Raw genomic sequence first — 25998 nt, forward strand, 5'->3', positions numbered from 1 at the left:
ATTATCCAGGAGGATCCTGAAAGCTTTAAAACTAAATCTCATTATCCAGGAGGGTCCTGAAAGCTTTTAAATTAAATCCCCTTATCCAGGAGGGTCCTGAAAGCTTTTAAAATTAAATCACATTATCAAGGAAGGTCCTGAGAATGAACTTACCTGATCCATGCTCTCATCTTGGAGGATTCTGAACAGAATTTCTTGCTCTCTGAACCATGCTTTTCCATGGGAGGTCCCTGTGGATTAAAAAAGATTCTTGCCCCTATTTTAGAAAAATCTTGTTAGTTTGAAAATGTGGCGGTTAGTTTGTGGCATCATTGTTGAGCGTCTGCTTCTGCCACTGCCATGCTTCATTCTGATTAGCTGCTTCGGGCTAGCAAGGATTTGTTTGACCTTTTTATTGGAATTGGATCACAAAACCTCTGCATGACCTGAATCTCTCACACTCACTTGTGGCATTGTGTTTTCATTTGAAAGTTGTTGAATCCTTGTATTTTATCAAAATTCAAGACTCACTTGATTGCCTGAACCTCAGTTATCACCATACTGCTTATTCCAAATCAAGTCAACTGTGATGTGCCTGGCCGAACTCCGCTTTGTGCGATTTAGAAGTTGGTAGTAGGCTTTGAAATCCTTTCCTGCTTGTTCAACAAGGGCTAACTCGAAAGAGACTCATAAATATAGACTCAAAGAGCAAAGTGAAATGATTTTTGACAAAAGGAACAAATGAAAATTTTGAACACAAATGACTATGTGAAGAAGAATGAGGAAAAGAAGACTTATCTGAGGGAAGCAGCCAACTCCAATGATCATGACATGCATTCGGAATGATCAGCCTAATCCGCCCAACCAATCATATTTTCATTTTGTGTCATGTCTTCATACTTCAAGAACCGGGCTTTCATTGATCCAATTCCCTTGCAAAGTCATGAGCCTCATTCGACTTACAGTGCCCCGAAGGGTTTTCACCGACAAGCCTCTCTCATTTGTTCATCTCTCAACTCACCATCATCTTACGGTGCCCACAAAGGGTTTTCACCAATAAGACTCTTGCATTTCAAATTTTTCTCTTAGCTCACCATCGCGTTACGGTGCCCGTGAGGGTTTTCACCAACAAGACTCTCTCATTTTATTCATTTATTCTTTATGCCCAAGAACAAAGTGTTACCCAAGATGTAAATCATACCTCTATCTCGCTTGACCTGGCATCATCAAAGTTTGATCAAAAGGTCTTTCTTTGGACCGTAATATAGGCTTTTGGACAGGGTTAGAAAGAAAGGGTGGCATGAAGGCTCAAAATAATTCAAGATGAAAAGGGGTCAAAATTACAACTTTTGGAATCAGATCTTTTCAAAACCAAAACTTCTACCCCAGTTTCTTTTGGTATGGGGAATTTTAATTTTTATTTTGATGGGACCGAACCGTAAGGCTGCCTACGTATCCTTAAAAGCAATCAGGTCGAACGTAATTCAAAAGGAAGTTGTTTATTTTTGTTGTTTTTCTTTTCTTTTTTCTTTTTTTTTCTTCTCTCTTTTTTTTTTTCTTTTTTTTTCTCTTCTTTCTTTTTCCTTTTTTTTCTTTTTATTCTTCTAATTTTTCATTCATTCATTTTTTTTCATTATGTAATTCTATTACTGATTCCAAAAAAGGGATATGAAAGAAGATAAATAAGGCTCAAAAGGGATAACAAGGATATAAGTGTTTGGATAGCAGAACAAAATGCCTTCGTCATTTCAACCTTGAACATGCCAAGTACAAAATGCGACTGAAAATAAGCAAAGGACTCATACATAGTACCTCTTGACCGCATCAGAATTGATAGACATATCTACACATTTGCCTTCTATGTCTGTTAAATACAAAGCACCATTGGGAAACACTCTTGTCACTATGAACGACCCCTGCCAGTTTGGGCAAACTTTCCTTTAGCTTCAGCCTGATGTGGAAGGATGCATTTCAATACCATCTGGCCCACTTCGAATTTCCGAGGACGCACCTTTTTGTTGTATGATCTTGCCATTCTCTTCTGATACAATTGACTATGACATACTGCAGCCAATATTTTCTCATCAGTCAAACTCAACTGCTCTAGCCGAGTTTTGACCCACTCATCATCATCAATTTCAGCTTCTTTAACGATCCGAAGGGATGGAATCTTAACTTCTGCAGGTATAACTGCCTCAGTTCCATATACCAGCAAATAAGGGGTTGCACCTACTGAAGTGCGAACAGTAGTGCGATATCCCAGTAAGGCAAAAGGCAACTTTTCATGCCATTTCCAAGAACCTTGCACCAACTAACGAAGTATCTTCTTTATGTTCTTGTTAACAGCCTCAACAGCTCTATTTGCCTTGGGGCGATACGGAGTGGAGTTCCGATGCATGATCTTGTACTGTTGCCATACCTCTTTCATAAAATGACTATTGAGATTAGGAACATTGTCTGTGATGATCACCTTGGGAATCCCAAACAGACAAATGATGTTTGAATGAACAAAATCCACCACTGCCTTCTTTGTCACGGACTTGAAAGTTACAGCTTCGACCCACTTGGTAAAGTAATCAATGGCCACCAGAATAAACCTATGCTCGTGTTATACTGCCGTCTTAATTGGTCCAATAACATCCATGCCCCAAGCAACAAAGGGACAAGGTGCAGAAATTATGTGTACTCAGATGGGGGAGAAAGAATCAAATCACCGTGTACCTGGAATTGATGACACTTGCGAACAAAACTGATACAATCCCGTTCCATGGTGAGCCAATAATAACCTGCTCGAAGTATCTTCTTTGCCAAGACATACCCGTTCATATGCAGCCCGCAAACTCCAGAATGCACTTCGGCCCTGATAGTTGAAGCTTCTTTAGCATCTATTCACCTCAGCAGTCCTAAATCCGGAGTCCTCTTGTACAAGATTCCTCCACTCAAGAAAAATCCACTAGCCAGACATCGAATGGTTATCTTTTAGTCACTTGTAGAATGTACTGGATATACCCCCGACCTGATGTATTCCTTGATATCGTAGAACCAAGGTTTGCCATCGATTTCCTCTTCCACCACATTACAATAAGCATGTTAATCACGAACTTGGATATGCACGGGGTCGACATAAGCCTTGTCCGGATGATGTAACATTGACGCCAAAGTAGCCAAGGCATCAACAATCTCATTATGAATCCTGGGAATATGTCTAAATTCAACCGACCTTAATCGTTGATAAAGATCAAGCAGGCACTGTCGGTACGGTATGAGCTTCAAATCTCGAGTCTCCCATTCTCCTTGAATTTGGTGAACCAACAAATCTGAATCCCCTAGAACAAGTATTTCCTGGACTCCCATATCTATAGCTAACCTCAAACCCAGCATGCTTGCTTCGTACTCATCCATGTTGTTAGTGCAATAAAATCGAAGCTAGGCTGTTACAAGGTAGTGTTGCCCTGTTTCAGAGATAAGTACAGCCCCTATTCCAACCCCTTTCATGTTAGTAGCTCCATCAAAGAAGAGTTTCTAACCTGGCTTTTCATCATGGTCAACCTCGTCAACACACATGACATCTTCATCAGGAAAATAAGTCTTTAGTGGCTTATATTCATCATCCACCGGATTCTCGGCCAAGTGGTCGGCCAAGGCTTGGGCTTTTATCGCGGTCCGAGTCACACAGATGATGTCAAACTTTATAAGTAAAATCTGCCACTTTGCAAGTCTTCCCATGGGCATAGGCTTCTGAAAGATATACTTTAGAGGATCCATGCGAGAAATGAGGTAAGTAGTGTAGGACGAAAGATAATGCTTCAACTTTTATGACACCCAAGTCAGGGCGGAACATGTCCTCTCAAGCAGAGTGTACTTAACCTCATAGGGAGTGAACTTCTTACTGAGATAATAGATTGCTTGCTCCTTATTTCCCGTGACGTCATGCTGACCTAATACACAGCCAAAAGAATTATCCAAGACTGTCAAATAGAGAATTAAAGGTCTTCCAGGACCTGGTAGGACCAGCACAAGTGGATTCGACAAGTACCTCTTGATCTTATCAAATGCTTCTTGACACTCGTCAGTCCACTTGACTGCAACATTCTTCTTCAGCAGCATAAAGATGGGCTCACAGGTTGTCGTGAGTTGAGCAATAAACCTGCTGATGTAATTTAACCTTCCAAGCAAACTTATCACCTCTGTTTTGTTCTTTGGTGGCAGTAACTCTTGAATGGCTTTGATCTTCGACGGATCCAACTCAATACCGCGTCTACTGACCACGAATCCCAGCAGTTTCCCAGACGGGACACGAAATGCACATTTCGCTGGACTGAGCTTGAGGTTGTACCTGCGGAGCCTTTGGAAAAACTTTCTCAGATCTTTGACATGATCAGACTGCTTCTTTGACTTTATGATCACATCATCTACATAAACCTCGATCTCCCTATGTATCATGTCATGAAATATGGTGGTCATCGCCCTCATGTAAGTTTCCCCAGCATTCTTCAAACCAAATGGTATTACCCGATAACAGTATGTTCCCTATGGCGTGATGAATTCTATCTATTCTCTATCTTCCTCATAAATCAAGATCTAGTGATATCCAGCGTAACAGTCCATAAAAGACCCAATCGCAAGCTTGGCACAATTATTGATCAGAATGTGAATATTCGGTAATGGAAAATCTTCCTTTGGGCTTGCTTTGGTAAGATCACAGTAATCAACAGAGACCCTGGTCTTACCATCCTTCTTTGGTACTGGCACAACGTTGGCTAACCAAGTAGGATATCGAGTGACCCGAATGACCTTTTCAGTAAGCTGCTTTATGATTTCTTCTTTGATCTTCACACTCATGTCAGTCTTGAACTTTTGCAACTTTTGCTTGACATGAGGGAATGCTGGATTAGTTGGCAATTTATGAACTACCAGATGAGTGCTCAGGCCCGGCATATCGTCCTATAACCATGCAAAGACATCTTTGTACTCAAACAGTGATTTGATTATCTCCTCCTTAACTTGCGGTTCTAAATGTACACTTATCTTATTTTCCCTAACATCATCCTGGTCCCCTAAATTGATTGTTTCGGTTTCACTCAAATTAGGCTTTGGTTTTTCTTCAAATTGTTTTAGCTCTTTACTGATTTCCTTAAATGCTGCTTCTTCATCATAATCTATTTCATCGTCATATTTTACTTCTTGGGTTGTTATTTCAGAATTATATTGGCTTTTAAGACTTGGCTGAAAATTCTTCATGCATGTCATGTCATTGCAACCCGCATAAAAAGAACTGTACAAAAGAAAAAGGAACAAAATAAAATACTATTAAGAATAATGTAAAACGGGAAATTTCATTTCATTGAAAATAAAAGGATAGAAGGGTTTGAACATCAAAACAAGCAAAAACTAAAAATCTGGATTACAACCCTGGAATAACCCAGATAACAGAAAGGAAAACAAAGCAAACTACCAAACCTCCTTCCTGGTGGAGAGAGAAGTAGCTTCCCAATTGCTAAGCTTCATGTTTGGGCCAACGAGCTGCACATCTGCTTTACTAGAGCCTTCACCAACTTCTACCACATTGACCTCATCGAACAGACTTTGGAACCTCTTGATCAGCTCTTCATCAACATCGACCATAGGTTTTGGGATTAAGGAGGTTGGAGGTTTTTCGGCCCCTGGCTTGACAAAAGACTTAGAGATGTGTGTGACGGGCTTGGAGAGCGACCATACCTTCTGTTTCAGATTTTTAACCCTTTTCACGTCCTTCTCTATGGGCGTGAATCCCAAACCAAACAAACCAGGATTCCCATTGGGGCGCACTGGGTGCACAATACCCTGCAGAGAAGAGCCCAGACCCTTGCCCGGCACAAAACTATTCTTCAACATTTCATTCGCAACCATGACGGACGCGGAGGATAGCTTATGACCTAGAATGCATTTTCCTTCAGGAATTTTCTTTACAGTCACTATTTCGAAAGTCTGATAGACCCAAAGTCCCTTATCATCTTCAGCTTCAATAAATGGAATAATTGTGTCATTGCAAGCTGACAAGTCCTTATCACCGTGCACAACTATTTCCTGCTTGTCCTATTCAAACTTCACCATTTGGTGCAGAGAAGATGGGACTGCCTTAGCAGCATATATGTAGGGCCTGCCCAACAACAGATTATAGGAGAAAGCCAAATCTAACACTTGGAATTCCATGGTAAAACTCAACTGGCCATATCGACAATTCGAGCATTATATCTCCAACAGAATCTTTACCTCCCCCATCAAAGCCTCGAACACACACACTGTTCAAGTGGATTCTTTCGGTGCCAATCTTCAGTTTTTGCAGAGTAGACAGGGGACAAATATTCGCACTAGAGCCATTGTCAACCAAAACTCTTGAGACAACAGAATCTTCGCACTTCACCGTGAGATAAAGAGATCGATTGTGTTCAGTGCCCTCCACAGGAAGTTCATTGTCCGAGAAAGTGATCCTATTTGCTTCGAAGATCTTGCCGGCTATCTTTTCCAAGTGGTTCACTGTGATCTTATCAGGAGTGCCTCGTTCAAAATCATCATCAAGACCCTGCAATGTTCATCTGAATGTATCAGCAAAGACAAAAGAGAAATCTGAGCTAGTGTTTTCCTTAACTGCTCCACCATGGAATAATCCTGCACTTTCATCTTTTTCAGGAACTCCTCAGCCTCTTCCTCGGTAACCGATTTCTTTATTGGCATTTGGCTATCGTTGAATGGTCTGGCTTTCCTTAATTCTTCTGGGGTGAAACATCTCCCAGAACGAGTCAATCCTCCAGTTTCATTAACTTCTTCCTCTATTTCTTTTCCTTTGTATTTCACTATCACATGTTTATAATTCCATAGAACAGCCTTGACGTCCACCACTGGCCGCTGGGTTACTGGTTTAATGATGATAGGGGTAATAGGAGCCCCCTTCACAACTATGACAGACTTACTTGGAATCCCTAGTACTACCACTTTTGAACTTTCCGGACTTGCCCTGATATCTTTCGACAGCCCTTTCACAACCAACACTGGTGGTTTCGAATTGAGTGAGCTCGATTTTTCTGTCACCCCTTCAACTGTCAAGGGCATTGCTTTGGTAGAGTCTGGAGCTTTAACCAAATTACTTTCACTGGCCCGAATCATCATGACAGATTTAGAAGACTTCTTGGGCTCCCCATCCTTGTGAACTATTTCAATCATATGTGTCTCTTCATGGGCCGGCAAAGGGTTTTGGTTGATGTTTGGCGCTTCTAGGCTTTGCACTACAATTTGGTTTGAATCAATGAGCTCCCGGATTGCCCTTTTCAAATGCCAGCACTTCTCTATGTCATGCCGTGGAGTATTAGAACAATAGGCGCACCTCAAGGAATAATTGAGGTTCTTTGGAGGAGGATTTGGTATCTTTGACTCAATCGGCCTCAAGACGTCCAACTGCCTTAACCTTTGAAACAGACTAGCATAGGATTCTCCAAGCGGGGTAAAAGTTTGTTTTCACTACTGCCTCTCTCTTCTATACTCTGGCCTTGATCGAAAATTTGAACCATTAGGGTTTTGGTAAGGTTGTGGAGGTGGATAGGCATTTTATGGAGCTGGGTAGGTATTTTGTGGGACTGGGGCATGCCAATGTGGGTAAGGAGGGGGTTGAGCATATGCCTGTGCATGGTGAATAAGGTATTAGGATGGCCTGGCTGAGTATTGAGGGTTTTGCGAGGAAAAGTAATGTTGAGGTAGATTATATGAAGCTTGGGCGTAGGTTTGAGGTCGGGGTCGAGGATGGGTGTACTGATGAGGTGAACTCCTCTAGCCATGCCATGATCCAGGGACAACCATGGTGACATCTTCCTTCTTCTTCTTGCCTAGCAAACTTTCGGTACCACTCTGGATTGCCTGGGTGGTTACTTTTATAGCAGAATAGCTCATGATCTTACTCGACTTGAGCCCCTCTTCCACCATTTCTCCCATCTTTACCACATCATTGAAAGACTTACCAATGGCTGAGATCAAGTGGCTATAGTAAGTGGGCTCCAGGGCTTGAAGAAAGTATTTAACCATCTCGTCTTCTTCCATCAGAGGATTGACTCGTGCAGCTTGCTCCCACCATCGGAACCCATATTCTCTAAAGATTTCACTGGGTTACTTTTCCACCTTGGTCAAAGATAGGCAGTCTGGAACAATGTATATATTGTACTAAAAGTGTCGAGCGAAAGCCTAAGCCATATTGTCCCATGTGTACCACCTGCTAGCGTCCTGGAGGGTGTACCATTCTAAAGTTGCCCCATTCAGACTTTGGCTGAAGTATGTCATTAGCAATTCGTCTTTTCCCTTCGGCGCCCCTCATTTTACTGCAATAACCACTCAGATGAGCTACAGGGTCCCCATGTCCATCATACAAGTCAAACTTGGGCATCTTGAACCCGGCAGGCAGTTGGACATCGGGGAACAAACACAAATCCTTATAGGCCACACTCACCTGGTTCCCAACCCTTGCATATTTCTCAATAATTTCTCCAGACTTTGTACCTTCCTAAACATCTCTTCTTGCTCTGCATTCTTAGGTGGTTTGTCAGTTTCAACATGAGGCTCAAATTAGGGAGTGTAAGAGTAAGGATCTGGGACTTTGAAGGTGGGCTCAGGTGCATAGTAGTGGGCATCTGTAGCGAGAAATGCAGGCTCACTAGAGGATCGGTGGAGGGTAGCTTATGGAGGGGGTAAAAAAATAGGAAAAGATGTCGGAGCAGGGTACGAGGTTTTTTTGGCTGACGGAGCATGAACAGTTTGGGCTGAAGTGTTAAGGTAGTTGTGGTAAGGGGTAAAACCAAGTGCGTGTTGTGGGGAAAGATCAATGGTATTGGGTATCTGGGATTGAGAGAGTGGTGGAATGGAAGCAAGGTTTTTTGTGTAGTTAGTAGGGAATGAGGAGGGAGGGTGTCCCTTAATCTAAGCCTGATACATTTCCGCCATCTGGTGCTTCATCCTCCAGACCTCCTCTTGCAATTCCGATTCCGACTCAACAATCTCCCTTGGTGGGTCTACAACTCTAGTGTCTGTTTCCTTGATAGCCATGACTATTTGACGCTTTGATCGGGTGTTGTATGGATGACTTGCCAGGATACCAACAAACTAACCACCTTCCTGTTATTAAATAAAGATAACAGAGGACAACAACACAAAACCTCCATGTTAGCGTTAGGGAATTTATCATATGATAATATCACATTACGTGCAATGCACCTAGCAACAATTAACGGTTCTAAAATGACTTTGAGGGTCGCAGGGTCATATGGCATCACACAATTTGCTCATTTCAATCCTTCCTTCTCTTTCTTTTCCAAAGCCTCTTATCACTGTTTTCTCTTTTATCTTTTCTCTTTTTTTCTCTTTTTTTTAACCAAAAATGATTTGATCGAACTCGATGTAGGTTACCTACGTATCATGTACCTTATGAATCAGACCAAGCATAGTTCTGGAAAAGTGCTGGAAAATAAACTAAAAACAAAATATTTTCGGGATTTTTCATTTAAAACTTTTCGATATTAAAATACAAAAGGAAGTACGATAATGAAAGACATGAAAGACTCGACTACACTATGACAGACTTTGACACTACCTAAAGGACTCAGTACTCCTAGACAAGTCGCGAAAGTAAAAGACAACATAAGACAATCTCAAAACATCTAAGTAGGATGACTCCTCAAGCTGCTCCCGAATGCAACGGTCCTGGCTGGGACGGGTCTGATGATGGTCCGGATGGCCCTGTCAATCCTATCAAATCTAAGATCTGTATTATACCCTGCAAGGACACCTCGAAGGTGGGAATGAGAATCTTGGAATGCGCGCCTGCATCGGGAAGGCTGACTCTAGTAAGGTACTCACGGTGTTGTCCTATGTTGTCTACCAACCCTACCAACTGTGATCTCAGTGACTGAAGTGTGGCTCGAACCCCAATCCTTTCTGCTGCATGGGCCTCCTATGCCTAGATAAATCGATCCATTAACTGTCTAAGCAATATCCGTGAGGTAGCCTCCTCGTCAAATACTCCTCTAATACATCGGGGCAATGGCCTGCTAACCCCCCGCTGAGTAGACTGTAGCCATATGAATTACTCATGGGTATGCCCAAGTGAATATGGGTCATCTGCTAACGTATTCCTACCCATCTTCATTGCATGACGCAAATACGTCTGGATGTCGACCTCCCTGTGCGGCATAGTGTCAAATTCCCTAATGAAGTCACGAGAATCAAGAATGTAGGGGACTTCTTACCGCCTTCCTAACTGACGCATCACTCTAGCAGGGGTATATGGTCCAGTACACAAAAGTCCAATCAGTACCAAGAAGTCTTGCACGCGCGATCCTGCTAAGATCACGTCCAAATCAACCCACAGGTATTACCACAAAATCTTCTCTTCAGTCAAGGATCCTAAATAATTAACCCAATCCTGTACTCTGAGTGGTAATGCAAATTTATCGAACGTCATTCTATGCTCGATGCACTTCACTCGATCTCTTAGACAACGGTCAATCACATCTTTCTCAAACATGGTGGCGGGATGTAAGTGTACCATCATCTACAGCTGTACAACAAGTTGTTTCCCTCAAAGAACCTCCTACCTTCTCGAATCTTGGCCAAAGCACGATAGATCTCTGCCAAAATTGTCGGAACCAAGGTGACCTTTCTACTGTGTTTATCATGGAAGAGTGCAAAGGCTATTGACCCCAGACGCGTGCTAATATGTCTACCCTCCAAAGGAAATACCAGAAGACCCAATAATGCAATAGCGCAGACCATAGGACGCCTCTTCTTCCAAGAATTATAGGATATGGAAAATTCATCTATGAAGGTCTCATACCTAGTATGACGAGCAAACCTCTCAAATAAAAAGTCTAAAGGTACCCAAGATTGATCTAGACACCCCATGTGATCTTCCAAATCTATCCCTATGATCTTAAGAAACTTGGTGCTTGAATGAGCCCTTGTGTAAATCAAATCCTTGTCTAGGTATGGCAGGCGGGTTAACCCGGCTATCTCAGCTAAGGTGGGTGTCATCTCAAGATCCCCAAACTTGAATACCATTCCCTGCGGGTCCCAAAAGGTCAACATTGCTTCTATAAGGTCGGGACGGGGAGTGATGTCCATCAAAGAAATAAGAGTCCCTAATTTACCCATCAAATCACGCTGCTCAAGTAATGTGAACATGTTCCACCATTTTACTAGCCTTCTAGAGACTTTGACCACCATTGATACTCTAGCTTTGGTGAGTGGATCCATACCTGAATGGGAAAAACATGGTTAATGACTCAAGACATTATGTGACACCACAATATTTCCTTGGGGACAGTTGGGCTATTTTTGCAAAATGGTCTGAGGGGCCGAAAGTGGCTAAAAATGCAAACTCAAGAAAGGTGACCTCAAAGACATGGGAATACCTCACTAAAGCTTATGTGGATTCTAACTCTTAATAATCATGGCCCAAAATTAATTTGCAGAAATGACCCGTTTTGCAAAAACGGCCAATATGGCTAGAAGTGGCTAGATACAAACTTGAAAAGGACGGACCTTAAAAAAATATGACACCTAGTTGTGGACTCAAGATCCTAAGACATGGGTTATTGAACTACTTTTGCAAAAATAACCCTATTTTGCAAGAATGGCCGAGGTGGCCCAAAGTGGCTAGACATGCAAATTTAACAAGAATGGACCTTAGAATTAAGAGAAAACTTTATTGTAGACTCAGGGCTCTAAGACAAGAGATGACGAACTCCTTTGAGAAAATACTTCTATTTTTGCAAAAACAGTCGATGTGGCCAAATATGGCTATACATGCAAGATTTGGCTACGACCCCGGAAGCCAAGAACCCATGACCTACTAGGAAGATCGGACCCTATGTGGGTTGCCTATGTATCCCGTCCTGAAAGACGAGAATCAGGTTTGCGTAGTTCGGGAAGATCGGACATGGAGGAAAGCTTTTAAAAAAATGTAACTAATTTGGGAAAACCATTTTTTTGTCTTTATGAGAATTGATGGAAAATGTAAAATCTTTTTGGATTTTCTTTTTCTCCTTTTTTTTGAATATTTTGGAAAATGATAAAAGATGTAAAATCTTTTTGGATTTTTTTTTCTTTTTTTTGAATTTTTTGGAAAATGATGGAAAAGTGTAAAAAGTTTTTGAATTTTTTTTTTAATTTTTTTAAATTTTTGGAAAATTATGAAAGAAAAATGCGAGTGGGCCCTACTTGCTTCATTTTATACTTCACTCTCAAAAAAATTTGGTCTGCCAAATGACCCTTTTACCCTTAAAAAGATGTAACATGTAGCACATAGGGATGATTAAATATCTTTTTGGGCCATAAGCCCACTTTGACATAATTTGGATAGGCCTCCTACAACGGGACACGGTGCCTGGGACCGAACCCTGCTAGGTTTAAATGATATAATGCACATAAGTATGATCTAAAGGCTGACCTACGTTTGGGGTTCACTAGACAAGGCAATTTGGGGCGGCACGTGGTCGATGGCAGCTGCTTTAGTTGTCCGCCCACTCCACGCTCTCACGCCACCCCCCTAAAGACACGGGTGACTCACAAAAAGGCCTTGTACGCTCAAACGTACTCCGGAAGACTTGTTGCAGAAAGAATACCCATGGTTATGCAAATGATGACAATTTATAAAGCAGTAATACATAAAGGAAAAAATATAAACAGACATCCAACAAAACGGAAAATAAGACAAACAAACCAACTAAACAAAGCAAATAAAAAAAACAAACACCTCAACCGGATATCCTAAAAGCCAACAAGATCAAGTATCAGCTCGAACCTGCTAAGCACATGGGGTTTCCCCAGCAGAGTCGCCAGAGATGTCACACCCTTTTTTCTACCAACCTCGTTAAACCCTCTTAAATTAATAAAGAGATTTAGTAAAGCTAAAAAGGGGTTTTAATTAAAAAGTGACAAAATTGTGTTCAAAAGGAAATAACTCAGAGTCGCCACCTGACATTGGTTTCGGTGTGTCAGGTCACCGTTTTTATAAAAATAATTTTTCCTTTTTAAACACTTTGGACTCCAAAACCAAGTCTGCACCATAGATTCGGGTAAGGGGGTTCAATTGACTCGGGGAGAAGGTGTTAGGCACTCCCCAATTCCTGTAACGAGTACAGTTGCATACTTGATCTAGTCGGCTTTTAAGATATTCAATTGAGGTTATAACACACAAAAAAAAAAACAATCAAAAGAAGCTCGAGGTTGTCCCCACCTAAATGACGGAAAATTAAAAGAAGAAAAATTTAAGTTCTAAATTATCCTACGCTACTTCTTCTACGATGTTCGTCACGACCTCCAATTACATTCACTTCGGGGCATTCCCCGGAAATAAAATATATACAAATCATTCGGGGCATTCCCCAGATAAATTTAAATACGGGAACGACCTCTCGCCTCGAAACGAACAAAATACTAAGGCTCGCCTACCCAAGTGTGGTCGGCCTAAACATACTCCTAACGAACAATATCATCGATAAAGAAAATAAAAGGAGCTAAATAAAGAACTAAGTAAAAGAACAATTCAATTCATGCTCATGTTTCGTTTTAACTTTTCATTTTTATTAGGCCAAGCCCGATACCTAAATCATGGAACAAATTAATTGCTAATGGGCTTTGGCCTTTACCTTCCCCTTCCCCGCAGTACATTTCAAGAAAATTCAGTCGCTCATGTGAAGGAAAATAAAGGCATATCTAGCACACAATTATCCAAAAGCATTGTACCAGTAAACACACATACAGACGTGAGGATTAAGTGAAAAAGCAAACCAAAATATGATGAATTAGCAATATAATAAAAGCCACATCATTTCCCACCATGAAAAATTCCCAATCAAACCAATCTTCTCAGAATAGATCCTAATCACGTTCATTATGCAAACATGTTAAAATTCTCCTTCTCACATACTAAATTCTTCTCCAACTCATTTTCAAGTGCCTTAGAATTTCAGACATGCACCACCAGGCACATTTAGAAAAGACTCGTTCTCAAATTTCAGAAAGCAATTCATATATTCAAGGTTCAATAATCACTCAAGGAAAATAGGACTCCTACTTCATTATTGACAAGCTAGATGCTGAAGTTCTTGATAGATGACTAACTTCGCCTCTCACACTTTACATGCTTCAGCTCAATTCATTAAAGTATATAGATGATTTCCACAGGAGTACTACACATTCAGACAAGCAATCAGAATGACAAATTCTATTCAAAGTTCGTTGAAATAAAGTAGTTCAATCCTAGGCATTTCTTATCCATCGCATCCCAAAGAAACACATGAAAACTGTTGACAGTTTGCAACATAAGAAACCGAGCGTGATCAACATTTGAATAACAATTACTTAACGCCACAATCTGCTCCAAAACATACCATACTCGATCTTACTAAGCGCGCGACCAAACTGAATGCGTGGGGGAAAACTCACTAGTTCAAGTATTGAATTATTAGCACCCGTAGATGAAACAGAGAAGTTATAGCCAGATTGAGGCTCCTTTTAGGGAAAACAGTGACCCATCTTTAAATAACGAAGATAGTTAAATGCCATCACTGACCAACTAATAGAATAGAGACAGAGGCGACATTAAGCGGAGCCAACAGAGGAGACGAGAAACAGAGGACATCTTCAGCAAATAGTTTTCAGCAAAGCGACTCGGATATACATTTCGTTTAACACTCAATTTCAACCAAACATATAAAACATTGATTCAAGAGGCCAAGGAAATGCATCATTAATCTATAAGCCACATGAACAAACAAATTTCAGGAACTTAGAAATATCGAGCTAAGTTAACAGCAAGCTTAACTTCAAAACAGAACCAGGATGCATGTCAAAGAAAAAGAGAGTATCAACCAACCAAGAAGAGTATCGAATACCTCTTTCGAGCACAAATCAATGCTAAGGAAAGAAACGATAAAGGAAAAGATGGACCTATTAAGCCGAGGTTTTTCTCAACAACAATAAGAATCAATGAGTACACAAGCTTTGACTCCAAGAATACTATCGTGAAATGGCAACAAAAAAAAGAGCAGCAACCGCGATTAAAGCCGCAAGCAGCAACTGGAACCTCAACTCGGCACCGCAAATCTCGAATCGGACACGAACTCGAATCCAAATTTCAATCAAAATCCATTTCTGAACATCACGACCAGAAGAAGAAATTAAAATATTTTCTTTTTTTTTTTGGTATTTCCTGATTTTCGAAAATGGTACAACACTTGAACAAAAATCAAACTCAAACTATTTTGGTATTTTGTTTTTTTTCTGGAATACCAAACCAGACCGGAAAAAAAAAGTCTGAAAACTCCAAGAACCCTAGAACCTTCTCTTTCTAGATTTTCTTATCTCTGAAATTTTCTCCTCCCAGAGCCCCAATTTTTCTCTGATTTCTCTCTTTTATAGTTCGAAATCGAACAAATGGACTGTCTAGATTAATAGTGATTCAATCTACGGCCTCCATTTATTTGATTCCAACTTAGAGTGCAAGAAAACGCGTCTATAATGATGAGATTCGTTGGGACTTTGCTATGTGGAAGAAGAGAGGAGAAGAGGGGGGGACCAGTGGGTGAACTCGCCAGGTTTGGGCGAGTTCCGGCAAGTTTGGAGGCGGGCAACGATGGGGGTTGCGGCCGGTCTTGAGATTAGGTTTAGGATTAGGGTTTTTTGGGAAATATTGGGTTTATATTTGGGGGGTGTGTAGATTAATCATGGTCGTTGGATCAAGAGGGATGAATGGCTGAGATTAAAAATTAAAAGCGGGGCGGGTCGGTGGGTTTCATTGGTCAGGAAATTGGGTTGGCTGGGTTGAAAAGGTTATGGGATTGGGTTGCCCAGATTTGGGCCTCTTTAACATCCGAATTAGGCCTATAATTTGGGACTTTAACCCTTTTAAATCTACCAAGTAAGAAAACTTAAACCTTTTCTTTACAAAAGGATTTAAAATTTATTACGATTAATTAAAGTAAAATATATCATACTATGAAACTATATTTTATGTAAATTATTATATTCAAAATAATAGTGAAAATCATGGTAAAAATAAAAATATATGACCATAAAAATATTAATAACCTAAACTAAATAGAATAAAATAAAACATGAAACTATTTTGTATTTTTCAATTTTCTTGTGCTTTAAAAATAGAATTAAACTTAATAATAAAGTAAAATCCTATAGAAACAAGTTCAAATAAATATCCTAAAAATACTAGGATTATTAGAAGTGATTCTAATACGTGTGTCCAAAATTACATATCTACAGTCATCACACTCAAAACAAGCTCTGGGAGGATATGGCATTGGAAACTATGCGTACGGGTACTCCAAGACCCCTGAACACCTGAAACACTGTTTGAAATCTGAGATGCAAACTGAGTTGGCTGACCCACAAAACCTCTACCATGCCGTACTCTTCCTCCAGAATAAGGACCAGTGAGTCTCTCCAGTCTACGAGGTCTCCTCACTTCCCTATACTCTCTCTCATAACCTCGTCTGTACTCTCTCTCCTAGACCCACCTGTCTTCTCCATGGCGAGAGGTCCTCACCACTGGCTGAACTGGGACAACAGGTTGTGTCGCTATGATGCCCGGAACCAAACCAATGAGAACTCACTGCTCTGTAGTAGGGGTGGTGGAAGTCTGGGTCCCTTCCCCGATCTATGAAGTAGTTGGTACAACCTGAATCAACCTCGCCTGAACTAATGTACCAAACATGCTCAGGAACTGTGCTAATGTCTCCTAAAGTGCTGGAGTAGAAGTATCAGTAGGTGCATCTGGTGCTTGGGCTCTGGCTGGAACTGCTTGTGGCTCCTAGGTGGCATCTCACACGGGTACTCTGGCTACACCGCGTGCGCATCCTCGGCCTCTACCCCGGCCCCGACCTCTAACGGCTCTTGTAGGGGGCGTGGGGGTTTGATCTTCTCTGATAGCACAAGTTCTCACCATCTGTGAGAGAATGGAAGATAGAAGTTTAGGATTCGTGATGTCAAAAATCTTGCATGACAGGCAAATCAAATGAAGTGGAATTTTTCTAACGGTTACATAGCCTCTCGTAGATAAGTACAGATGTCTCCATACCGATTAGTGAGACTCTAATAAATCGTCTTGTGATCCATAACTCCTATGAACCTAGAGCTCTGATACCAACTTGTCACGACCCCGGTTCGCCCTCCGTGAACCATCGTGACGGCGCCTAGTCTGTACGACTAGGTAAGCCTAAGATGCGGAAGATAAACCAAATTTGTGAAAGAAAACAATTTAAAACAGAAATAGAGTAACAAAAAACAGTGTTTAAAAGTGCATCTTGGCATACACAATATTAAGTCTTAAAAACCAATACACCTTCCCAAAACCCAAAAACCCATGAATCACAAGCTAAGAGATATATAAGAAGCTCTAACTCCAGAAATGTCTAACAAAAGAGGAATACTGAAGGGCTATACTATTACAGGAAGATAGAAAGGGACTCCACTGTCTGCGAACGCGGCAGATATGCCTCGAAGTCTCTACAGAAGCGCCTCGCCTCAAGCATGATAAGACAGAGTAAAAGTACCTAGATCTGCACATGAAAAACATGCACAGAAAGGGCATGAGTACACCACAGCGGTACTCAGTAAGTGTCAAGCCTAACCTCGGTCGGGAAGTGACGAGGAAGGTCAGGGCCCTACTGAGGTTAAATAAAATATAAGGGTTAACAGTGTAAAATAACACAGTATAAATAAGTGCAACAGTAAGAAATGACATAGAATTGAAAGAACAACAACAACTAGAATAGAGACAAAATAAATCACGGGAAAGAAATACAACTCAACACAGAGGTAACAACAACTATCCAGTGGATCTCCCGGGATACCGTCCTGTAGTCCATCATATATATATCTGAAGGATCTCCCGGGATCCCGTCTTGTAGTCCAACTATTAGTGCGCGGTGATCTACCAAAATCCCGATCCGTAGTCCCAAATATAAATACCCAGTACTGGGGGAATCTATCGGGTGCAGTCCCGTAGTTCCATAAAACTGTGCAGGGGGATCTACCGGAATCCCACATCCGCAGTCCCAAATAAAAAGACAATGGGGATCTACCGGAATCCCACATCCGCGGTCCTAATGTAAATATACAACAGCAACAGGAAAATATTCAGCAAATGTCAATTTCATATTAAGGCAAACAAGTGATTCTAGTCTAGCATGCTGCACAGAATTCAGGTAAAGTAGTTTGAGCAAATAAAGCAATTAAATCACTTAGACATGCTTTCTTACGCTAACAACAGGCTTAAAGTGCAAGTAATATAAACAGGGAAGGAAACATACTAGTAATTACTTAATGAAAACCAAATTTTCAACAATTAGCACAAGTACTCGTCACCTCATGTACAAGGCATTTCAATTAACATTAATACAAAATTTTAAGGGGAAGGTCCCCCACACAAGGTTAGACAAGCCACTTACCTCGAACCGGCTCAAAATCAACTCGAAACCACGTTCTTACCACGAGTACTCGACTCCAAATGGCCCAAATCTATTCAATTCAATTTCATATTGTAAATAACACTTCAAGTAACCGATTCTACAAAGAAATTCTAAGCAAATATGCGAAATTAGATAAAATGACCAAAATGCCCCTCAGGCTCACGTCTCAGAATCGGTTAAAATTTATATTTTCAGAATTCTCATACTCTCACAAATTCATACATACCAAAATTATCCAAATCTAAGGTCAAATTCCCAATCAAAAGTCAACTTTTAGGTCTAAGAACTTTCTTCCAACTTTTCTCCAATTTTCATCTCCAATCTGAAATTAATTGGTAAAACTAACTATAGATTGATGGAATATAACTAGAAAGGGTTAAAGAATTGTTACCCACTGATATCCTCTTCAATTTCTTCCCAAAATCGCCCTCTCCCGAGCTCCAAATCGAATTTCCAACTTTTTAAACTAAACCCTCAAAATTTCATATTTCTGCCCAGCTGTTACCGCATTTGCGGTCCCGCCTCTGCGAAGCCAAGGTCGCATCTGCAACTTCTCACTTAAAGGCCAGATTCCGCACCTGCGATTATCTATTCGCAGATGCGATAAGTCTCCCACATCTGTGGAATCTGCTGATACTCCCCAATTTCACTTCTATGGTTTGTTCGCCGCTTCTGCGGATCTGCACCTACGGAACCCAAATCGCATATGCAGTTATGACAGATATCAGCTGAAGCTGCAAACTTCAAACTCCAAAATCATTCTGTCAAACATCCAAAATCATCCAGAGTCCCCCAGGACGTCAACCAAAGGCACCAACAAGTCTAATACCACTGTCCCAACCTATACACATCCTTAAAACACCTAAAACAACATCGAAACGACGAATCAACCACAGATTCAAGCCAAAGAACTCCAAAATTCTCAAAATACGTTTTCAATCAAAAAGTCTATCAAACCTCGTCAGAATGACCTGAAATTTTGCACACACGTCACATTCAATACTACGGAACTACTCTAACTTTCAGAATTCTATTCTGACCCTCGGATAAAAATCTTACTATCGAACCGGAAACTTCAAAAAATCAACTTTCGGTATTTCAAGCCTAAATTCGCTACGGACATCCAAAACACAATCCGAACACGCCCCTAAACCTGAAATTATCCATTATAGCTAATAGAACCATTGGAATTCCATTCCAAGGCCATCTTCACATTGTTCCGTCTATGGTCAAATTTTCAAAACATAAGCTCTCATTTAGGGACTAGGTTTCCCAAAACTCCCTGAAACTCAAAACTGAATATCCCGGCAAATCAAAATAGCAGAAATAAACTCGAGAAAAGCAGTTAATAGGGAATCGGGGCATTAATTCTTAAGACGACCGGCCGGGTCGTCACAATATGCGTTGATTTACGTACTCATACTATAGTTTTACACTAATTGTGCAGGTATTGAGACATGTACATATGGTGGTTATCTAGGCACATAGGTGCAGCTACTAAGGAGACTTTGTGGTAAGATGCAATCCATGTTACCATCCGCAGCACACGGAGTCCCCGTCCTATTCATTTACTGTATTCTATCTTTTTTCTATTCCAAATAGTTGTCGTAGTTGTATTAAATATTCTAGTAGATGCTTATACACTTAAGACATCGAGTTTTAGGGATTTTTATGACATCCGGATTTATATCCTGACCACATTCGAACATTTAAAATAATATTAGTATTTTACTATGAAAATGAATGATTCCAGTTGTTTATTTCATTATTTGTTTCGAGATGTGTTTTGAACTATCTATCGGTGTGTTGATTTAATAGATAGCTTGCCTAACAGTAGCTTTGGGCACGATCACAATCTATGATCGAAATTGGGTCGTGACATTATAGATGTGACTTCATAATTGCATTTGAGTAGTCATGTTGAGGAAACTCCGATAAGGATTCTTGCACTTTTTAAGGTATACAGATTAGATTTGTAGAGGTGGGACTATCTCATTTGTTTTGGATAGTGAAAGTGTGTTAATAGTCAGATAGCTGGTCGTATGTATCTTTAGTTGGTGACTTGAGTAGATTTGTGCTTGATGGAGCTCGGGTTTTAAGGTATTTGATGTGTTGTGATATTTCTAAGTATAGTAAGATTATCCTTCTTGGAGGTCTTAGTTTGAGTAGTAGGGTTCAAGAGGTTGCTAGCATTATTTTTGCGTTTTGGGATAATAAACAAAATAAGAAGGACTTTAGAGACTCAAAGATTTGTACATTCGATGCATTGGGTTCCACGAGGTTATAGCATATCATAAGTGATTGGCATGGATGTCAGAACAATAAAAGAAAAAAGATCTAGATATAATTTCTTGATAATTGGGTTGATAACAAATTGTATATATGTATTCATAGTTGAGGCTGGTGGTTTTAAACTTACTTGTATCCAAAGATATAATGGGTTCTTATGGAAGGCTTATTACTTACTTTAGAAGAATATGGAATCAGTTTGGATGTCTAATGGTAGGAGTGTTGGAGATGTGTATTCTATGGCGGGTTAGATTTGCTTAAACAGTGCAAGGAGTCATGGATACGTCATCCGAAAAGGGTTATAGTTATGTGAGGCACTTTCTACGATTGGATTTGATAGAGTGATAGTTTACCATTTCATTATGGAAGTTATGACCTATTGTTTGGGTACACAAGTTGAATTGGGTTGAGTTTTCTTAGTTGTTGCATAATGGACAGATGGAGTAAGTTTTATAGATACTCTTATACTTGTTGAGAAAAACACCATAGACACGGGGAGATATTGGGTAATAAATTGCTTTTTCACAGATTTATCTTATTTCGATTATTACTTGAATGATGCACAGATTATGATAATTGAGGTTCCATGTGAAATTTGGTGTGACTTGTTGGTCGGGCACTTGTACTACATGAGACAAAGCTAACAGACCTAGAATTAGTGCGATCATATTTAGATAAGTTATATTTGGAAGAAGAATGCTTTTAGGCAGCCTAGAACAAGCAATGGTTCTTACCGATCAAGAGATTGTCCTATTGCTGTATGAAATTAAGAACCAATTTTCCAAGAGATGGATGTTCGGGATTAATGGATCATTTTGGTACAGTTCCATGAACTATGTGAAAATCTATACAATTACCCTATAGATTGATAGTCCAAGTTATGAGCCACTAATATTAGACTTACAACACTGGTACGAAGAAAATACAACATCGGTTTGAATATACATAAATAGATGTACAAATCCTAAACTACCATGAACAAGGGGTAGCTTATATCTAGAATGCTCGTGCATCTTTGACACTAGCCTCTTCATCCATAGCAGCTCAACTCCAAGATTTGTATATAAAGTGTAGAAGTGTAGTATGAGTACAGCCAGCCTCATATACTCAGTAAGTATCAAGACTAGCCTCGATGAAGTAGTGTTGGGGTTTTAAGTCCGGGATACTCACTTACATAACTTGTATACCTTAATAACATATACATGTACACAAAAATAGTACTGCAATCTAAGCATGCAGTACAGATAAGGCCAGTGGTGAACATAAATAAGATATACACAAGAATTTCAACCAAACTAATAAAGAAGATATGCGCCTGGCATCACTAAATCATCAACAGTTGCATACAGATAAGATAAGCATAAATAAACAAGCCAAGTTACCTAGATTGACATATAGAGAAAACATGTACTTTGATTCAATTATTCAATCAAAAGGGCGTATAGAGAATATATGTATAAACATCAAATAACCGCCAACTATTGAATATAAACAAGATATGCATGAAATATCAAATAACCGTCAACAATTTTGTATAGAGAAGATATGCACAAATAAATAAGTCAAGTTACACGGATAATATAAAGAGAAGATATATATATATATATATATATATATATTGTGAATTAATTCATCATGTAAAGCAAAATATAGAGAAGATATGCATAAAAGGCATGTATATATTTTGGAGCTAGCATATATAGAAGATATGCGGTAAAATCATGTATACATCCAAGGAGTTTCCATACAGAGAAGATACACAAGCTTGACCGCTAATCAGTTTCCCATTATTCGCATGTACTTCATCAAGAGAGAAATATGACCATACCTTTGATGCAGCATATGACTTGAAGAAGACATGTTCCCTTGTTTCCACTTCTGGATTTGTACAACACCAACACCTTGAAGGTAAAAAGTAACCCCCACCTTCTGATTGTATCATCAAGAGGCAGCTTCCCCTTCCATAGCTTCCACATGAAAAATGATATCTTGAATGGCAATCCTTTTGGCCACATATTTTTTTAGATAATGCTAGGCTCCCTTCTCTTCTCAAATAGTCCCAAGCCAACTTAACAGTGAACTCTCCCTTTGACTCCAACATCCAGTAAGGTTTATCAATTTGTTCATGTATCATAGGAGGCTTGATATTGTCTATGATATGAGCAGCAAGATCTTCAGGTAGTATTTCCCTCAACCTTTCATCATCCCAAACTCCCTCTCTGGCAACATCATACACATTGTGTATTGATTCATCACAATAAAACTCCGGAGGAGTAACAAAATATAGTGCACCTAACCCTATCCAATTATCAAACCAAAACAAAGAGAATTTCATTTTTGGTTGCCACAATATCTGATGCTCCACCAAATCTCTACACTCCAACATTCTTCTCCAAGTATGAGACCCAGCCCTCCAAGGAACCACAAAAGCATTTAGCTTCTTACAATATTTTTGACTCATGTAGGAACTCCAAAGAGTAGGTTTTGTTTTAATGTTCCACCAAAGCTTGCAAAATAAAGCTTTAGCAACATCCTGTAATGATCTAAAATCATCTCCTCCTTCCTCCACTGGCAGACATAAATTCTTCCATGATGACCAATGTTTACTTTTTACACCAACTGAATTGCTCCAAAAGAATTGTGCAAACATTTTGTGTAGGTTTTCAATGACATAATTGGGAGGATTAACAACAGAGAGAAGGTGAATAAGCATACTTTTCAATAAATGAGTAATCAACACTGCCCTACCACCTATAGACAAGAGCTTTCGCTTTCAAGATTGCAACTTATCAAGAACCTTTTGAATAAGTCCTTGATACTACTCAATTTTCCTTCTAGAGTAAAAAATAGGACACCCCAAATAAGTAAATGGAAATTCTTGCCTTTCTATCCCAGTAACTCTTTGAACCTTGTTTACCACCTCCAAGCTAGTTGAGTGATGCATATATAGGGCTGATTTCGACTTGTTTATAAGTTGTCCAGAGGTAGCTTCATATGCACCAAGAACCTCCATAATAAGCCTCAAAGAAGTAGCATCTGCAGAGGAGAAAATGATGGTATCATCAGCATAAACTAGATGATTAATTTTAGAGCTCCATTTAGGCAATCCAAAACTACAAAAGTATGGATTCCTATGAAGTGAATTAAGCCCCCTTGACAGAGCCTCCGCTGCCAATATGAACAAAGTAGTAGACAAAGGATCTCCTTGCTTGACTGCTCTAGTTGATTTGAAAAATCCAAATGATTGACCATTAAGTAGCACTGAATACCAATTATTAGAGACAAGATGAAAGATCAAACCAATGAATCTCTCACAAAACCCTATCTTTCTCAATACTTTTGTCAAGAAAAGCCAAGAAAACCTATCATAAGCTTTTGTCATATCGAGCTTGATCACCATATTTGGACCTGCCTTAGTTCTCAATCTTATAGCAATGATGATCTCCTAGGTAAGTAACACATTCTCCACAATGTTTCTCCCTTTAACAAAACCAGCTCGCTCAACCAAAATTAGGTTGGGAAGAAGCTCCACCATCCTTTCATGAATAACTCTTGAAAAGACTTTATTGATGAAGTTGCTTGGTCTTATTGCTCTCATATCAGAAAATGTAGTAATATCCTTCTTCTTTGGAAATAACACCAAGTTTGTATGAGTCACAAACTTAGGCAATTCTTGACCATTGAAGAAAGCTCTAACCATATCAAATACATCATCTCCAATAATGTCCTAGAAGGTATGAAAGAATGTCTCATTAAAGCTATCCGGACCCCCTGCACTATCTCCATTTAGCTCAAACACAGTCCTCTTTACTTCTTCAATAGTTGGATTTATGATAATCTCCTCATTATGTTGCACCTCCACCATGCTAGGTACATGATCTAATATGTAAAAATCAGTAGGGACCCTATCTTCATGAATCTATTCCTCGAAAATCTCACTGCCTCTGCTGCCATATCTTCACTATTTTCCAACCACTGCCCAGTGATATTTTGAATTCTTCTCAACTGCAATCTATTTCTTCTCCCATTCACTTGTGCATGAAATAATATTATATTTCAATCATCATCATTGAACCAATTCATCCCAACTATTTGTTTCTAAAATTCCTCCTCCAAGTGAAGATATTTAATGAATTCTGTATGTACCTTCAGAAGCATTTCTCGATGTGTGGTGATGGATTTAGTTTAAACTGTCTTTCATGGACTATGACAAGCTCCTCCAAGCTAGCAATCTTCTGGAAAATGTTACCATATGTGGCCTTGCTCCACAATGAGCGTTCTTTCTTCAATTTCTTCATCTTATTTTGAACAAGATGAAAGGATTACCACTGAAATCTATCAGCCAATTTTCTCTAACAACATTCAAAAATCTTTTATGTTCAGTCCAAAATTTCAGGAATCTGAATGATTTCTTGATGGGAGGTGCATTACGATCACAAGATAGAATCATAGAGCAATGGTCTGATCCAGTTTTTGAAAGATGTGTGATCTCCAATCCAGGTAACATCTGTTGAAACTCCATATTACCCAAGCACCTATACAACCTCTTGAAGATACAATCATCATCAGTTCTTTCGTTCCACCATGTGTAGATACTACTCTTGAAGCCCAAATCAAACAAGTTACAAGTGTTGATACAATGTCTAAAATCTTCAATTTCATTCAAAGAAACTGGCCTCCCCCCAAACTTCTCTTCATTATCAACCATTACATTAAAATCACCTCCGACAAGCCATGGAAGAGTCATATCACTGGCCAATGAATACATCGTATACCATAATTCAATTCTTTCAATTGCATCATATTTGGCATACACTAAGGTGACTATAAATTCCTTATGCGACTGGTTATTTAATAGTCTTAGTGTAAGATGTTGCTCTATACCAATAATTACCTCTACATCATAGTCTTTCTCCACAAAAGTCCATACCTTATTAGAAATATTTACAAAAGCTTGAGGTATTCCAAGCTCCGTCCTATATGTTTCCAGCTTGTGTCTATTTTGCTTTGGGTCCATCAATTCAATAAAGTAAAAATTATATTGTCTATGTATTGTAACAAGACTTTCAAACACTTGCATTGGATTAACTAACCTTATATTCAAGATAATCACATTCATATCTAATAACTGTATTTAGAAAAGGTCCTTCTCATCTGTACACCAATGCCAGGGACACTAGTGTTCCCCTTTTGCTGTTTCTTTCTTTCCCTGCTCGCTAATTTTGCT

At 39.6% G+C, this 25998-nt stretch overlaps 3 protein-coding genes across 3 annotated transcripts; all 3 read right to left on the minus strand.

Moving 5' to 3' along the window:
* Positions 1–4923: 4923 nt before the first annotated feature.
* LOC138873502 (uncharacterized) lies at positions 4924–7179 on the minus strand. Its single transcript, XM_070151972.1, has 4 exons — positions 6616–7179; positions 6158–6541; positions 5435–6054; positions 4924–5254 (listed from the first exon to the last, which is right to left on the minus strand). Exons 1-4 carry the CDS (start codon positions 7177–7179, stop codon positions 4924–4926), a joined length of 1899 nt encoding a protein of 632 aa, XP_070008073.1.
* Positions 7180–22461: 15282 nt separating this feature from the next.
* Positions 22462–24171, minus strand: LOC138873503 (uncharacterized). The gene is made up of 2 exons (XM_070151973.1): positions 23680–24171; positions 22462–23541 (listed from the first exon to the last, which is right to left on the minus strand). The coding sequence occupies exons 1-2, from the start codon at positions 24169–24171 to the stop codon at positions 22462–22464; spliced, it is 1572 nt and encodes a 523-aa protein (XP_070008074.1).
* Positions 24172–25065: 894 nt separating this feature from the next.
* On the minus strand, positions 25066–25788 carry LOC138873504 (uncharacterized). Its single transcript, XM_070151974.1, has one exon. It carries the CDS (start codon positions 25786–25788, stop codon positions 25066–25068), a length of 723 nt encoding a protein of 240 aa, XP_070008075.1.
* Between the last annotated feature and the right edge of the window lie 210 nt (positions 25789–25998).

Source organism: Nicotiana sylvestris, chromosome 7 (genome assembly GCF_000393655.2).
Source record: "Nicotiana sylvestris chromosome 7, ASM39365v2, whole genome shotgun sequence".
NCBI lineage: Eukaryota > Viridiplantae > Streptophyta > Magnoliopsida > Solanales > Solanaceae > Nicotiana > Nicotiana sylvestris.

Bases quoted from the DNA above. Each gene is read 5' to 3' on its own strand.
- LOC138873503 (XM_070151973.1), bottom strand. From the start codon at position 24,171: ATGGTGATCAAGCTCGATATGACAAAAGCTTATGATAGGTTTTCTTGG. The intron at 23,542-23,679 runs GTTCAAAGAGTT...CAATCTTGAAAG, and splicing joins GCTTGGAGGTGGTAAACAAG to CGAAAGCTCTTGTCTATAGG.
- LOC138873502 (XM_070151972.1), bottom strand. From the start codon at position 7,179: ATGATTGAAATAGTTCACAAGGATGGGGAGCCCAAGAAGTCTTCTAAA. The intron at 6,055-6,157 runs GTTAGATTTGGC...AAGTTTGAATAG, and splicing joins TTTACCATGGAATTCCAAGT to GACAAGCAGGAAATAGTTGT. The intron at 5,255-5,434 runs GTAGTTTGCTTT...TCTTTTGTACAG, and splicing joins TCCACCAGGAAGGAGGTTTG to TTCTTTTTATGCGGGTTGCA.
- LOC138873504 (XM_070151974.1), bottom strand. From the start codon at position 25,788: ATGGACCCAAAGCAAAATAGACACAAGCTGGAAACATATAGGACGGAG.